Source organism: Miscanthus floridulus, chromosome 17, assembly GCF_019320115.1.
Source record: "Miscanthus floridulus cultivar M001 chromosome 17, ASM1932011v1, whole genome shotgun sequence".
Lineage (NCBI taxonomy): Eukaryota > Viridiplantae > Streptophyta > Magnoliopsida > Poales > Poaceae > Miscanthus > Miscanthus floridulus.
The window spans coordinates 101,635,297-101,652,970 of record NC_089596.1 but is presented as its reverse complement, the minus strand read 5'-3'; the positions used below and the strand labels follow the sequence as shown (position 1 = coordinate 101,652,970).

Here is a 17,674-nt window from a genome sequence, read left to right as displayed (position 1 = left end):
ATGGCAGCATGACGCCATGGTACGACGGTGCGCCGGCTATCTTTGGCCATGGCTAGTTCAGGCGAGGGGCGCAACAACTCCATGGTGCTAAGGCGATACTACCAATGCTAATCTAGGGTTAGGAGATGCTCTTAGAACACCTGGCCACGGAAAGGTCCACACGGTGGCGGAGCTCACTCTGACAAGGCTCACACACTGACGACATCCGGGCAGTAGCGATTAGACAAGGTAGGATTAGAGCCACTATGAGGCATGGGGAAGACAATGCGGAGGAAAGGGGGCATGGAGGAGCGGTGGTGAGCTCGGGCCACGATGAGCTCGTGCTCTGGTGAGGCGCCAGTGATGGCGGCGGTGACAGGATTGGCCAATGGGCCCTCACCTTGGCTCGAATGAGACTGCGAAGGGGTCAAGGAAGTAGAGCAGAGCCAGGCACATCTATGGGTGCAAGCAATTGCGTGGCAGCTGGCTAGCGGAGGAGCTACATGACGGTGGCGTGCTCGACAGTAATGGCGGTGGCGCAGCACTGTGCTTCCATGTGCTCGAGCGAAGTGAATGGGCACAGGCGAAGGCAGGAGATGAAGCCATGGGTACGTGGCGTCGTCGTGTCTGTGATGGCCTGACAAGTGGGGGCAGCATCGGCGTACGGCCTCCACCTATCATGGGCGGCCAGCGTCGGTCGAGCACGACGGTCTGACGGAGATGGCCATCAGGCCCGCCATCAACCGATTGATGGCGTGTTTTCATCCCTCCAAACTCCAAATCAGTGGTGAGTTAGCAAAATCTTCTTGAAGCAAAGTTGTAGAGCTACGATAGGGCTACAACATTGCTTTAGAAAGTATCAACTAATTCTCAAAGGATCACGAGTTACACCAACCCAAAGTCAGCCACATCAAACTGTAAATGCAGCTATGACTTAGAAAATTTTCTAAGTGCCGACTCAGCACCCAAATCTGACTTGTGGGCCATGTTTGGGATTGTTCCACATATTTTTAAGACTTGGCCCCTAAACAAAGTTTGTTCCATATATAATTTTATACAACTTTTCTTTAGGTTGCTCAGCCATGCAAATCTTCTAACTTGTAGTTCATAAAAAGTCAAACAAATTTGTTCCCTAGGTCAAACTGAACACATCAAGACTTAGGGGCTTGATTAGGTGAAATGTTCTACACAAACATTGTTCCATTAGGCATCCTAAATGTAGCTAAGGTATTTTAGTTACCAACATCACCCACTTGCACTCAATCACACATGATCATAAGCATACATATAGGAAAAACATAAAACACAAGTCATGTTTCACATGTTTAAATTGCACATTTCATATAAAAATGCTTATGCATGAATGAATGATGCTTATGCTCATGCAATGCAAGTGTAGTTATGCAAACCAAAAACCTAGGGTGTTATAGTAGCAACTTGTGATGCGCACGCATTTTAAAGCAAACCAAAGGATGCCGATCATCTCAACTGAAGTTCAACCAATCCTACTAACCTAAAGTCAACACTACCAGCTAGCTAGCGGAGCAATTGTCATGACCCGAGAGCAACCAGAGAGGGAGATGCAAGAATGCCAACTTGGGTTCATTGCTGGAGTGTTGGTTCACGAACAGAGCACCAACAACGCGGTTACAACGCGTTCTAAGGAGGTTTGGCTAATTTTTACGAGAGCAACGTGACATCCAACACAACTTCGACCTACACCATGCTCATATACTCACTTTGATGCAATCAACAATACCAAAACATACAGCTAGTGTTTAAACATTTTTGTTAGAAATTAAATATCAAGATGGCATCGTCTTACTACTTTTTCATACCTAGGAAGTTCAGGATTTCAATTGAGGCTAAGTAACCATTAACTCTTTTGTCGTAATTTTTAATAGATCTAAACCTTGTTAACTTCAACCAACAAATACTTCATGCAATAGTCCATACCTTATACTAACCCATAGGAGCAAAATATTTAAGCACCATTTAACTATTTTGCTCAATATAATTAGCCAAAAATAATATTTTAACAATAGTTCAAGTGTTTGTCGACTTAACGAAAAGAGCTTATCTTAACGTCAAATTTGATTTTTGAGCTCCCAAAACACTAGTTAACAACATTTATTTTCCAAAAGTTAAAGTTACATTTCCATCTACTAAACTTGTACTTCAATTTTTATTTAAGTATTAAATACAAGTTATGTTTGATCCTTGTTCCTAGAAATTGTTTTTTGCCTCAGGTGCGTTATAAAATTTTAAAACCCTAAAACTTGTTAGGCTAATCCTTCTCGGACCTAAATCTCGGTGCTAAGCAAACTCTTAACACCAGGGGTGTTACAGCTGGTGGCTTGCTTCAGTAGCCCGTTGCTCTCTGTGTTGAGCTTAGCCTGTGTGGAGAGGCGAACCGTAAGAGGCACTAGTCTAGGATGGTCCATTCCCATCTCAACTTGCTCATGAGGCAAGCATCACTCTGGAGAGAGTCAGATGCCAAGTCACCAATATTACCTCCCCCTACCCACTTATGACCTAGGGCCTCTTTGGCAAGGCTTATGCCGGCATCGACTACACCATGGGAATTATATTGTACCACACTATAGCTAAAGGCTTAAAGTTGGTGAAGCCCTCAAATTTTGGCCTCTCCATCTTTCTAGTGTATTTTGGGCTGGAGAAAGTAAAGGAGCATTTGCTACAGTACACTAAACAATGATGTTGCACTGTGCCTGTCAAAAAGAAGCTGAAGGTCGAGAAACCACTGTCAAAGGAGGCCCTAGCTGCTCGCCTCAAGGTCTGTTTGTCTCTGTTTTTTTGCTGGTTTCTACCAGCCAGAAGCCAAAAGGTGAAACAAACAATCCAATTGTTGAACTGGCTTTTGAAAAGCTTAAAGGCTGGCTTTGAGAAAATGAACTAAAAGATGAAAAGCATGGTGAGAGGAGTTTTTCCTTTTGGTGTGCTAAGAATCTAAAATTTATTACAAAAGCGCATAACAAAAAGCCAACAGCCACGACAAGTTACACAAGCTAACCTGTGGGATCAGGAAAAGCCTTGGCTTGCGACCGCCTCACCCTAGCGAGACTCACAACCACCGCCGCCGCTGCTGCCACTGCCACCGCTGTCTCTACCACCGCTTGTCCCCCTGCCTTCCCCCTTTGGCATCTCGTCGGAAGCCAGAGGGAGTGGAGATCCATCGTTTTAATAAGTTTTCTTAGTAGATCGAGTCATTAGGGTTAGAGTCTCTTCATGCCAAGTTTCTTGGTACTAGGGATTTATCTCCTCCTCCTCCCGGTGACGGCGAGGGGGCAGGGTGGATTCGTTTTCTCCATGGCGGCTCTGTTGAAGATGAGGACGACAACGACGTCAGCAACTTTCTCGGCATGACGACATGGAGGCTTGTTTTTCTGAACGGCGACATCAAGACGGAGATGATGTCGCCACTATGGAATAATTTTCTCCCGTCTCTTATCCGTTTTGGTGTGGTTAGATCTAACCATGATGAAGGACTAGGGAGAACAAGTTTCAGAATAGTCTTCCTTATTCTTCGGTGGTAGAAAGAAGAAGAGAAACACATGAAAGAAGAAGTTTCTCAACTCCGCCTGCAAGAATGTTGGCCATCGTTCGTCGGGCATCTGTTCTCAGGCCTTTTTACCGAGTGTTTTCTTATGCGGTCATCCATACAAATCTTCATACAGGTTTGGATTTAAGATTTGGAGCTATACAAAGCGTGGGTATAACTTAGATGATTAGTTTCTGGATATACGTATTACGGAGTCATACAATTCTTCTTTCATCTAAAAAAAAGACACAAGCCAGTAAGCCAACTTGTAATTGAAAAAATGGGGTTGAGCCCATCTCAATTAAAACCAAGGAGGATAATTAGCTCAGTATTAGCACACACATGGATCCAGCTAACCACAGAACTTGTTGGTCTCAATTAACACATAGGATTGTTTGCTAGTTTCATCAAATTCTCCAATGAAACAGGGTCTTAATATTGCATTTATTTGAGATTGTAGATGCTATTCTATTTTTTATAATTTGAATTAGAGAAAATTAACTTCAACAAATATAAAAATAAATTATAACTTGGAACAGAGAAAGTATTAATTTCTAATACACTAACTAACTTCAATCTGTTGGGAGTACTTCCACACATTAACAACTGAAGTAAGCAAATGAGCCCACTGAAATAATCTACTCTAGTCTCGGACTTCGGAATAAAAAGGTTTCCAGTCTATTCAAGCTACTCTAAAATAAAAATACTACTCCCTCTATTCTATAATATAGTATATTTAAGCATTCAAAAACTATACACAAATATAAAGGATTCTAGGGGATTATATTAAATAGTTGTATAAATTTGGTAGATATTATATTGCTATTGTCATTTATCGATCAATCATCATTATGATTTTGATGATAGTGTCCGATTAGAAAATAAAAGAAGGATACATACATCTTTTGTGTTCTCTCTTAATCCATCTTGAAATCTATAAAATAATACATTATAGGACAGAGAAAGTACTTATCTTCTAAAGTTTGCCCCCCACATAACAAAGGATGTAAATTTGAATTATTATGCATACATTGCATTATTTAGAGTCTCTTTGGTATGGCTCCAGCTTCTTGAGCTCTTTTCGTGAAGCCGTGCCAAACGTGCATTAAAAAAAACAGCTCCTTGCAAGGAGTCTAGATGAGCCAAAACTGTTTTCATACTATGCCGGAGTTGCAAAAATATGGCTTCTCTCATGGCTTTTGTAGGCTCCTCGTACTTAACATAAATTATTACCGAGCCGTTTTTGTTAAATAAATTCCAAAACGATTTTAGCTTCAGAAGCTGCTCTAGGTAGAACCCGAAGAGAGCCCTGCCACATTGATCTTAATTAAAATATATGTTTTGGACAGGAGTTTGTTTTTATTAAAATATTTTTTTGGACAGGAATTTGGTCAAAATTCTAGCCAGGCCTTTCCAGCCCTGGCCTGGGCCATGAGCTGGTCTATCGAAGAGCAGTAGCACTGTGAATGAGTTATCAATTCATCACAGACACTGTAACGTGAGAACAGTCAGGCCAACGCCCAGTTCGGCTTACCCGTATTCGACTTGTTCGGCTTTTTTTTTAAGCTAGGACAGTGTTTTTCTCTCACAACAATTCAGACAGAACAATATTTTTTAGCCTGTTTCAGCCAAAATTCTGTTTGGACCAATGCAGCAGCAGCCACACCAACTAACATGGCTTAATAAGCAACAACCCCCTGCCAGTTCCTTTCAATGGATTGATATGCATGTCCAAGTACTAACTCGGTGTAGTACTAGTCGAGTAACTTCCCTCAATGCCATGCCAGACATGCATCATCCTGGACATCAATTCGTCAGATTCCCACAAGAACAAGCTTCCCGTTTTGCATCCATGCCGCCAAGACATGCATGAGTTATGTAATCACGAAGTCATTCATGAATCGTGATCACTTGGCATTCAGCAAGCATCTCAGATGATCGGTCCATGAATTTGGATTCACTCGAATCAAAGCACGGATTCACGAATGAATGGTACTTAGAATCGAAGTCCAACAGAAAATTAACAATTCACAGGTTCACGCACACGTTCTGGTTGCTAGGAACACGGACATGTCAAAAACATGCGCCATGATGCCAAGAACCAAGAACACGGCCGTCGGCCGACATGCCAAGATCGCCAGGAAACGCATCCAAAAGGACACGCGCCTTCTAGGCGAAGAGCATGTCCGCGTGCGGGGTGAGGTCCTTGTGCGCCTCCTTGATGGTGGCCTCGGCGACGCCGGTGGCCATGGACACGTCGCGGACGGTCTTGCCGGCGCCGGCGCGCTGCACGACCATGTAGCTGATGGCGGCCGCGATGGACTCGGGGTTGCGCCGGACGTCGAGGCCGTTCTCGAGCCTCCGCGCGGCCTCCTGCGCGGCGCGCATCTCCTGGTTGCCCATCCCGAGCCGGGAGCAGAAGCGGCGCATGTAGTCGGCGGCGCGGACGACGCCGATGTCCATCACCTGCCCGGCCTCCTCCCCGAGCACCTTCTTGATGAGCGTGGTCATCTTGCCGATCTCCTTCTTGGCGGCGGCGCCGGCGGCGGTGACCGTGGCCAGCTCCTTGTACGTCCGCGGCTTGCCCTCGTTGCGGCACGCGACGTAGAGGCACGCGGCGTAGAACACGTCCCGCTTCTTGCCCCTGGTGGGGCACGCCTTGGCCTCGTCCAGCCTCTTGTAGACGTCCTTCGCGCGGTCCCGGATGGTGGCGACGAGGCCGAGGCGGTCCGCCATGTCAGCGATGGCGTGGAACGCATCCACCAGCGTCTGCTCGTGGTCCGCGCCGCCGCCGCCGGCGCTGACCCGCATCCTCGGAAGCGCGTGGCCGCCCTCGCCGTGCGTCTTCTGCGGGCCGGCGTAGGCGATGCGGGTGACGAGCGGCGTGTTGGAGAGGAACGGGTCGTTGGGACCGCCGACGCGGCTCGGGTCGAGGTCCTCGCCGCCGCCGCCGTCGGCGAAGTTGCGCCACTCGGAGCCCTCGTCGATGTAGTGCGCCTCCAGGACGAGCGCGCACTCGGTGCAGATAGTGTCGCCGGTGGCGTGGTCCAGCACCACCTCCGTCGTGCGGTGGCAGTCCGGGCAGTAGACCGACTCGTCAGCCATGGTTATTGCTGAGAGTCTTCAGTTACCGGGACAAGGCTTGGGGGCGAGCGGGGAGGCTGGCAAGGGCGAGGGCGAGGCTCGTGCTGTGGTGCAGATCAACTCGATGGAAGTTGCAGCGGCGGCGCGGCGGAGTTGGGGATTAGTTCGTGAGGAGGAGGGGTCGGCTGAATTTATAGACGGGTTAGGTCGGTTGCTCCGGGGATTAGGGGATCCACGGGTCAAAGTCGGTGTCGGAAAGCGAGGAGGGATCGGAGTCGAACGCCCGAAAAAAAAACCGTGGAGCAATGGCTCCGATCGGTCGGATGAAAGATGCTCGGCAGCTCCTGCGTGATGTGCCAATCGGCTCACGGCTACGTTGGCTTGTTTTACAGGTATTAAAGTTGGCTCATAAGTCGATCGAAACTAATTTATTGTGAGAGAAAAGTAGTGTAGATTCTAGCTGATAAGCCGGCTGGTAAGTTCAAGTGAACAAACCCGTTGTGTATTCACCCAAATTTTTTAGGGACTCGCAACAATACAAGCAAGAGCTCGAGCTCATCCTGTTCGATTAATCGTTTTTGTGGCTTATAAACCGGCTGATGCTATTTTATTGTGAGAGAAAACCACTATATCATAGCTGATAAGTATGGCTGATACGATCAAACGAACATGATGATGAATCACCACCTATCTTGATATCTTAGGTCCTGGATACATTAGATGATAGTGGTTAGCTAGCTAATAACACATAGCTAATATTAGCTGGCTAATAATTTACTGCTAGCTATTAGCTGGGAGGGTGCTTGGATACACTCTGTAGGAATGATTTAGCTCAAGTTATTCTTCGAGCAAAGAAGTCTTATGAACCTCACATTAGTCAATGGCTAGAGAATTATGTGTAATAGCTATGATTTTCTTTGTAACTTTTTTTATCATAATGCTTGTTGTAAACTATTGCTCTTTTATTAATAAAAGCACAGTAGGGGCTTGCACCCTCCTGTTTTCCTCAAAAAAATTAATGAAATGGTTATTTCTCCGCCTATTAGGTGCTATTATCTAATTTGGTTCGACTAGTGAGATAGTTGTTATCTAGAAGTCCAGCTAATAATTAGCTAGTCTATTAGTTGGATCTGTTTGGACCCAAAAGAGACAATTATCATTAAATAGTTATTATCTATAGGGATCCAAACAGTTAGCAAGCTTTTGTCTGATCTTGGTCACATGATAGTTTCTCCTCCAATCCTTCTCATTTTCTGAATTTCCGCGAGCAAGTCTCAATTGTACTGCAGAGGCGAGAGTTGGTTTGATTATACTTCGTTAATAAGTTTGCCTCCTAAAAAAATGGGCATCGGCTACCTTGACGGCAAACCAGAGAACATGCGTCTCAGCCTCAGATTCCGAAGAAGTGAGAGCAGTAGCAACATGCAGAAAAAAATGAAGTTGAGTAGAGACTATGCATTGGTGTGGAAAGGATAGCATACCAAAACCCAAAATGACGATCATTATGTGCCTCCATATAAACACCAAAGGATGGAAAAGATTATTTACAATATAATTGTAGTAACATGAGACGGTCATGCTGCAGAATCGAGGGAAGAAAGAAGCGAAGTCCACCATGTATGTGACAATATGAAGCAAGGTGTGAGCTCCGAACTCAATGTTGGAGCCAAACCACACAGCCCTATTAGCAAAGCTGTATTATTTTTAAGAGAAACCGACATGTTAAACTGCTGCCCTATGGATTAATAAAGGAGTAAACCTGTACATATGAAACTAAACAATATACACTCTACAACACCACCACCGAAAACCAGCGCACGACGTTAGCAACGACACGACTGACCACCAATCAAAGTTGCCTGCGAAACCAAAAGCCACCCTGTCCCACCAGGGGTTTTACTAAGTGATATGATGCCTCTGGAGAGAATGATATCTGTAGACGTCGTCGTCGCCAATCGGAATACCAGCACAGTTTTTTTAACTAGGAAAAAGACCCTAGGTAGAGGCAGGAACAGGGGAGAGGGCACAAGACAATGCCTCCAATGAGGTATACAATGCCCATAAGCGTCACCATTATAATCATCAGTGTAGCAAGCAAGGACTTCCCTAATGCCTCTCATCCCAAACCACAAGCCCATAGAATGGTTCTAACCGAAGTGAGCCGCCACTAACGAGTTGTTGCAGCCACACCAAATGAGTAGCCTCCATGCAAAGGTTTAAGTTCTTGGTTGGATTAACTTGTCTGCCCAAATTACTCGTAGGATTTACAGCACCCGAATGGATATATTAAGAGGAGTGTTTGCTTGAGTCCTGAATTGCCAACACCTTGTATGCACTCTTGGTGAGGACTATCCATCTATGGCTTCCATCCAATAAAGAATATCCTGTCCGATCCATCACCTAAGATTATGGGATTGTAAATCCATATTCCCCATTTGTTTTTTACGACAATATTGGATGTGAGGTCTTAACGCTTCACGTGATAGATGCAGAGCACGGTTAAACATGGCCTAATTTTTTTTTCTACATTCAACATATTCCCTCAATCTTGTTCTTCCTTCCTTTCTCCACTCTTCCTTCTTTAAGCCCTAATGGTGTTCATGCATAGTATCGGGGTTAGAACCACCATCCGCGCTATGTATGCCCATTAATGTTTCCTCAAATGTACCTTTGCAGATTGTCTTACCCTCTCTAGTCTCTCCACACAATATCGGTATTGTAGACTTTCAACCAATATACACCTTGCTTTATGTTTACCTGAGTAGCTAGAATACTCACCTTCTTCATTATTGTAGTCGGTTAATCCTCGTGCAATTCTTGAGAGCCTGGTTGCTTAATACATGTCCTTCCTATTACTATTACAATATTCCCAATACCGGGTGCTATATGCCAGAATTTTTTAGGCGATCACAGGGTACGGAGATCATTCCTAACTTTGAATGCTAAGATCTTGTTTGGCCAGGCTCTCTCTAGCTCCAGATCTAGGCTACAGTATCGAAGAAGCCATAAAACATGACTTCTTTGTGCTTCTAATTTTTTTTTCTTGAATACGCAAAAGATTTACACATCTTTGTATTAAGATCGAGAAATAATAGTGAAAGTTACAACGACGTGCCACGAACGTGGCACACTAGGGGGTGTTAGTGTTATACAATCGGCTCTGTTCTCCCTAACATAAGGAGATTATATACTATTACTTGCTAATCATGCTACGTAGCCATGCTCATGGTGATCAGACGCGCTGGGGTTCATGCAAACAATGCTGTTACAATTGCTGGTGCAGTATGAGCCGGAGTCACGAGAAGCTGCGCCACTGCGGTATTGATTGAGCACTATTTATACATTTGGTACGTACGGTCACACAAACTTGACACGTCTTTGAGCACTAGTATCTTTTAAAATATATTTTTTAAGTCCTTCAAAATTTTGATATATCGTTCAAGTAGTTTCCAATACAACTCTACACAAATATTAGGCATGTCTCCAAAGTCCAAACAAAAAGGTTTGAACAAATCTATAGTTACAAAGGACATGTTTTTTTATGGTGGGAATAAGCAGGGATTCTCCTCAAAATCGTCCGAGAAAACATTCATAAATGTTTTTGTAACTTGGTTAACGAACAACATGTATTTTTACTTAAATCCATATCTATAATTATTACATGGATATGAAATACTTGTACATTTGGTAGCCTCTATGTTTTGATCAATAAAGCAGCACGGAATTGTTCAAAGACGTGTTCATATAAGTTTTTACAATTTTGTTGACCCCACAAAGTTTTGTTTTATGTAAAACCATCCTATGTGACTTGGATATATAATATAGTACAAACATGGAGTCTGTTTTCAACAAAAAAGAGAATACACCGAGTTCAACCTGTTCTCCAAACAAAAGGAGCCGTGTTGGATCCAAATCCGTCTTGACATGCCGTGGGCCCATGTTGTACCATCACATCACCGGCAGCCCCGTCCGTTCGATCCGGATCCGACGAGACGTAACCGCAGCGGCAGCAGACGCCGATCCAAGCCGGAGTCGGGACGAATCGGCACCGACCTTGGGGCCGCGCCTTTAAATAGCACCCCCCACCCTATATGCGACGTCGCCGCCACCAGACACGACCAGAGCGCCACTGCCCACAAGGCCACAAAACACGAGACCAGACTGCAACCGATCGAAACGGCGTCTCTGGGTTCGAAACGCCGCCACCGAGTGACGTCAGCGCCCTTCGCGAACTCGTGCATGGACTGCTACTAGGCGCCGATCGACACGCACAACGCCGCGGCCGAGGAAGCCGCCCTGCCGAGGAGGACGGCCTGCAGAGGATGCGCGGCTACGTGACCCTGTCGCTGAGGACGCCCGATCAGGAGCCCGAGGCCGTGGCGCTCTCGCTCTCGCTCAACACCACGCCTCCGCCGGGTCATCTGGAGGAGGAGCCCGCAACGGCGGCGGCCGTGCACGAGCGCGTGCAGCCCCGCGGCGGCGAGAAGGCCATGTCCGAGGCGTACCGCGCCATCGCTGACATGGCGGCGCGGCTCGGGATCGAGGCGGGCGCGCGGGACCGCGCGGTGGAGGTGTTCCTGAGGATGGAGCGCAAGGGCAAGGCGCACCACTACTACACCAAGGGCGCGGGGCGGAGCGGCGACGCGCTGTACGCGGCGTGCCTCTACGTGGCGTGCCGCCGCGCGGGCGCGCCCCGGACGTTCAAGGAGCTGGCGGCGGCGACGCGCGACGGGCCCGCGGCGAGGAAGGACATCGGCAAGCTCATCGTGCTCATCCGGAAGCGCCTCGGGGACGAGGCCGGCGGGGAGGCCATGATGGACATCGGCGTCGTGCGCGCGGCGGACTACGTGGAGCGCTTCGGCTCGCAGCTGGGGATGGGGGAGGACGAGGTGCGCGCCGTGCAGGAGGCCGCGCGGAGGATGCAGGACCAGCTCGACGTGCGGCGCAACCCGGACTCCACCGCCGCCGCCATCATCTACATGGCCATGGAACGCCGGGCCGGCGCCGGGAGGTCCATCCGGGACGTGTCCGCGGCCACCGGCGTCGCCGAGAACACCATCAAGCAGGCGTACAGGGAGCTCTGCCCGCACGCCGACATGCTGTTCCGCTGAAGTAGGGCGACATTATTGGCTTTGCTTGTATATATGGTTCCTTTTGGTTATAGATGATCTGTTTCTTAATCACATTCCCCTGTTTGCTTAACCGAGACGAATTCATCTGTCATTTGGAATATATCTGTAACAAAAATTCATCTGTCATTTGGAATATATCTGTAACAAAAAAGTATTTCATCTATCTCTAGTGTCTAAAGAGTCGTTGTCCCTGTATTTGTTTTCTGTGCACAAGAAAAAACAACTAAGGAAAAAAAATCAAATTTTCCAATTGCTAAAGTTTTCCACTGATGAAATTTAAAATGTCAACCCTAAAAAAAATGTCTTTCGGAGTCGATTCAAGGTAGGAAAGCCGCTGTCGCTTGCCAGGGCGTTGACAAAAAGGGGCTCCACGATTGGGGATCTCGCCGTCAAGGTTTGATGCCCTTGCCGCCGCCGCCGCCGGTGCACTCGCTAGATCGCGGGATGGCGGCGCGCTCGCTAGGTCGCGGGAGACGAGGGGCGGAGGGGGAGATTCAGACGGGCCGTTTTAAGCTAAGGCCCAAACCGGCTGCATTTTCTATTGGGCTTACTACTACACTTTTTTGGGGGTAATATATAGAGCCTCTGGAGCCCAAAACCAACCATCCAGAACCTCAGCAGCATGCATGGCTATGGTAAATTGGTGGTGTACTGGTGTTCAAGATGCTTCTTGTGCATCAGTCATTTCAATTTCAATTTCAACTGTGGACAGGATAATAGTCTGTTTAAGCCCACAATCGTCAATCGTGCATGCAAAAAACTCGTCTCTGAGCATCTTATCACCTTCCAGACTGTAGTATCACTAAACTGCACGACTATCACGACTAATCAGGTAACGGTAGTAGCAGAGTATCATTTTATATAGGAACCGAACTGTATGACTATTAGAACTAATCAGACAAAAATGATAACTATCTGGCAAAAATTAGAACTATCGGAACTAATCGCGCTGTCCAATATGCAACCTAACGTCTACCAAAGCCAGCACAGCGAGCGAACGTTAGCTCGAGTGGTTCCGTCCCCGTCATGGGAAAGCCCCGGTCGGGAGTTCAACTCCTGGTTGCCGCGGGCACAGCTACGGTAATGTGCAGTTTGTGCAGAAAAAAAAAACCCTCGCCTGTCCGGCCTACTCACAGGGTTACGGGCCCCTGTGTGAGGGTGAAGCATGGGGTTCAGAGGTTTTATCGGCCTACGTGAGATGTCTTCTTCCTAGCAAAAAAAAAAAAACTACGGGGCTATCTGCCTACCGTGGGCCGAGTTTTTTTTTTTTACCAAAGCCATCACAGAAATCTACTGCCGAGGCACTTGGTTAGGAATGGACGCAAAGTCCACTTCCAATCGTCCAACCGTCCAAAAATCTACCATCCATCACGTTTTCCTGACACCACATATCTTCTACCATCAACAAAAAGCACAAAGAGATAACCGCCACTAAGAAAATGGCATTTGAGCATGCCCTGATACAAATAGCTTGTGTAGGCAACTAGTTATCTATACCTTCTCCCGCTGCTTTCTCTTTATTTCTTCTCCCGCTCGTAGGTTGGGTCCCATATGTGGTCTCAAGAAAAGTGCTGCCCCACCTCCTGGTGATGTCGAGTGACTTTCCTTTGTCGTGCTGCCCTTTTGTGTTTTTATTTTTTGTTTTTTATCTCTTGATGAAATAACTTTGGTTTTTCTTATAAAGACAAAAAAAAAACTAATAAATACAAGGGGACTTTGAAGTTTTGAACCTTTACTTAATAAACAAATAACTTTATTGCTAAGTTGTTGGTTTTAGTTAAGAAGAATAAATTATTGTTATAACATGAATAATTAGCTGATGGCCTAAATAATCAAACCAAAAATTAAAATCTTGAGCAATTTGTCGTATAATCTAATCAAAAGAAATGTTTCTCCAAGCTGTCCGCACATATCAGTGCAAATCTCTAAGCTATTCGAATATACCAGTGCAACTTTCAACAAGGGGTGACATGTGAAAACCGATTTTAATAAGATATTAAAATTACATAGCTATCTATATCTAATACTAAAGAGGCAAATTAAGATGTCACGGCCGCTGCAGTTGTGTAACAAGATGAAGCGAATAGGATTTGATATTTTTTTACAACCGTTGCAACGCACGGGCATGTTTGCTAGTTTAACAATAATATAAGAACATGCCCATGGAACTTATTAAGATATAAAACAGAACCAAGCTAGACAAAGATGGTTGCCAATAAGATAAGTTGACCGAAGAACTCAAATCCAGGCTGATTCTCTGCTATTTAACTTAATCAATCTGTACTGCTTCACATCACAAATATAGTAACATCCCAATGAAAACCACTGGATAGGAAATGGACAGAATAAGATAGACTCCACCAATAAGTTACAGTGCTCCACAAACAGACAAGCCACATGGTTTCTTGTTTTACACAAGGAGATGCAGCAATATGATATGTGTACACACACTTGACGAATGAATAACCACAGGCATCAATCAGGTGCAGATCGAATCGTTGAAGCTAGAAGTGTTCGGTTATACTTCCACCTATTCTTTTAAGTAATATGCACTCAGTTCAGTCGCAAACCCACAGGTGATAATTGGCAAAAAATGCCTGGAGCAATAGGTAGCCACATATAACTTTTATCTACAAGCAAAAGGGCGCATGCCAATTGCCAATGGAACAGACATACCTGACTAGCTGCCTATTGGATATCCAAACATTGCTAGGCAAACATGTTACATCAAACCTTATGGTTAAGGGGGTATCCAAACCAGTTGATCAATATTAAAAAGTGGTATAGACTGATATGCTGCCTAGCTTAAATGCAAGGGATGCTAAATTTCTACAGCTTTTCATCTCAAATCTCAAACACAGTAACAAGCTTTTCATCTCAAATCTCAAACACAATAACATCATACTAAATACAGTGGTTACAGCGTCCACATGACTCTGAAACAAAACCCACCAATAATTCTAGTAAAGCAACAAAAACAGAGTTTGCTGTTTCAGCCAATACACGATACTGCTAGTTGATATCTTTACAGAATGAATGACAAACAACAATCAGGTGCTGGTCAAAGTATCTTCCAATTACCTGAGCTCATAAGAGATTGTGCAGAGTTTTAGCTCTTTGAACTAAATTGCTAACCACTGAAAGTACTTGAATATATAGTGACCACTACCTCTTTAACTGAACAATATTACTTAGTACATTTGCTAACTTAACAATGACTCCATGAAGCTTGTAATGTCTATTTATTTCTCTCACCAATTAGTCTCAACCTAAGAGCAATTGCAGAAGCATCAATGTTTTGCTGAGGAACACCAATCAAGGTACAAACTTCACTTATAAAGAAGAGGCAGACATTAGTTAATATCTCGATAGTAATCAATATTAAAAGTCACCTAGCAATAACCCAGCTAACAAAGTCATGAATCCTCAATAACAAATTCATAGATGCGCAAAATATATCCATTTGATAATCCATTAAGGTCAACACATCTTTAATTACTAGTAGTGATATAGATTAGCAGTCAGCATATTATTCAACAAATGTCTCTACAAGCATCAAGCAGTAAGAGACATGCAAACAATCATTCATATTTCAAATTTGCAATTAAAAAACATCTCCAGGCATCCACTAAACAAAGTAGCATCCTTGCTCATCGATCACCTGAAAAGACTAACAACAAATGTCGCAAGAAAATTGGTATGATCAACAACACTTTCTGGGCACACCAATCCACAGCCTCGCTATTGCCGAGTCAAATAGCCAACCAGAAGCTATTAACCCCAGTGACAACGCACCCTGATTCTGAGCCATCAACATCTCCACCACATAGACTTCACAAACAAAGATAACAACCAGAGACACGAGACATAACAGTACAAACCATCCAAGTCATAATAATTCGAAGTCTGGAATTAGGTGCAACTTCAAAAGAACATACCAGAACTCAACTATCTCTCTCATTTGTGTTCACAACTCTTATTAGCATGGAAAACTGCAGAAAGTAAAGGTACTTGCGATATAGGTCGCTCTAATCTATTATCCAACTGATAGTAAAGATACTACTACTGAGTCCAGTAACACTAGTACCACGACAAAACGGACAACCCATTCTCATATAGGCCATAGCAGCAGATCAAAACTTCCCGCGCATCGGACCACCAGATTACCTCTTGAGGTTGAGCAAGACCACTGCGATGGCAGCCGTGGCAGCTGCTCCAGCAGCCGCGGCAGCCACCAGTACGGGAGGCACCACGCCCTCATCCTTAGGCGTCCCGGCCCTGGCAGCAACCGAAACACATTCCTCCTCTTCCCTGCTCTTGCCATCGGCAGCGGCGGAACCCTTCAGGGTCTCGATCTCCTCCTCGAGGGCGGCCTTCTCCCGGTACGCGGTCTGCAGCTGGTCACCGAGCCCTGCGCCCCTGCGCATCTCCCCCTCATGGCTAGCCTTCTCCGCCTCGAGGAGGCCCTGGAGGCGCTCGACCTCGGCGCGGAGCGTGGCGGCCTCGCTCTCGTTGGTGGCGGCGTCTTGCTCGGCGGCGGCGACCTCCTCGCGGGCCTGGGACACGAGGACCTCGAGGCGGCGGGACTCGGAGGACAGGAACCGGTTCTCGTGGCCCACGGCATCGAGCTTCTCCTCCAGGTCGCGCTTCGCCGCGCGGAGGGCCTCGATCTCGTCCGCCGCGTCGTGGAGCTTGGGCGTGCCGTCCCCGCCGTTGGTGGAGAACTCGAAGTCCGCGGCGGCGGCGGTGGGGGAGGCGAACGTCTCCTCGCCGTTCTCCATCGGAAACCCTCGTCCTCCGGTCCTCCTCTCTCTCGCGGCGGCGCGGTGGATGCGGTGCGAGGGTGGAAATGGAAATAATCCTTTCCCCGTCGGGTATGACGGGATTTTAAACTTTTTTTTTTCTCAAATGGATGACGTGTCAGTTTTATACGCGCTGCCGTACCTCATATATTTTTACCATTTTTACTGACATGGCACGCTAACGTGACACTAAGCCTGAGAAGGCCTACAGAGCATGCGAAATTACCTATTTACCCTTGGTGCTTCTCTCCCTCTACTCGCTAACGTCTTCGTCTTCAACCTCCAACCATCACCCTGAGAGGGAAGGCGAGGAGCTCGTGCAGCCCCGGCCGCGTTGCTGCCCCTCCTCGACCTCTGGCATGACTTGCCGGACCGCGCCGCTGTATCGCGTGCCGGTCCATTTAATTTGACCGCGAGGGGCTAGTAAAAATCAAGCTACACCAGCACCATGCACCCGACGCGCTGCGACGTCATCCTTCAATGAAGCCGGTCATCCGGAGCACGGAGTCATAGAGATGGCGTAGGTCACTCGACGGCGGGCCAATGGATGCCCGCAACGTCCACGTCGCCGGTTCTGCCTCCTTTGACCGCCGCCAGCCGGCTGATAGCAGCAAATGCGCAGGAGCGGTCAGCCTTGGGGCAGGGCATGTCCACGGGCCGAGAGCGCGCTGCGAGCGCGTCGGGTGGCTGCGCCGCCTGCACTGGCATAGGTGACGAGCTAGGCGGCGACGGCTTTGTGCGTGTAGCAGGTCTCCGCCCACAACACCTCGAACTGTCGAGCTCTTCCATTGCCATAGCAGAGATGGTGAATAGGCAGAGCCCAAGAGCATCGAGCGAGTGTGGCAGGAGCCGTACTTATTTGGTAGTCGTGTCTTGAAGCTCTGAATCACGACGGATTTCGGCGAGAGCGACCGCGGCGTACGCTGGTAGGGCGAACTCCGCACGCCTCGCGAAAGGGGCGACAGCGAGTGGGTGCAGATCCTGTTGCCGAACGGGAGCACGGCAGAGCACACGTTTCAGCGAGGCATGCCGGAGGTCGAGGAGGGGCAGCAGCGCGAGCGGGACTGCACGAGTTCCCCTTCCCTCTCTGTGTGGTGATGGTGTGAGGTTGAAGATGA

The 17,674-nt window shown here is 46.9% G+C and overlaps 2 protein-coding genes and 1 pseudogene across 2 annotated transcripts; 1 reads left to right on the top strand and 2 right to left on the bottom strand.

The window, feature by feature from the left end:
- Positions 1–5,628: 5,628 nt before the first annotated feature.
- LOC136514841 (transcription initiation factor IIB-like) lies at positions 5,629–6,737 on the bottom strand. Its single transcript, XM_066508545.1, has one exon. It carries the CDS (start codon positions 6,641–6,643, stop codon positions 5,708–5,710), a length of 936 nt encoding a protein of 311 aa, XP_066364642.1. The 5' UTR covers positions 6,644–6,737; the 3' UTR covers positions 5,629–5,707.
- Positions 6,738–10,713: 3,976 nt separating this feature from the next.
- Positions 10,714–11,825, top strand: LOC136514924 (transcription initiation factor IIB-like; annotated as a pseudogene).
- Positions 11,826–15,622: 3,797 nt separating this feature from the next.
- Positions 15,623–16,610, bottom strand: LOC136518106 (uncharacterized). The gene has a single exon (XM_066511765.1). It carries the CDS (start codon positions 16,533–16,535, stop codon positions 15,918–15,920), a length of 618 nt encoding a protein of 205 aa, XP_066367862.1. The 5' UTR covers positions 16,536–16,610; the 3' UTR covers positions 15,623–15,917.
- Positions 16,611–17,674: the final 1,064 nt, after the last annotated feature.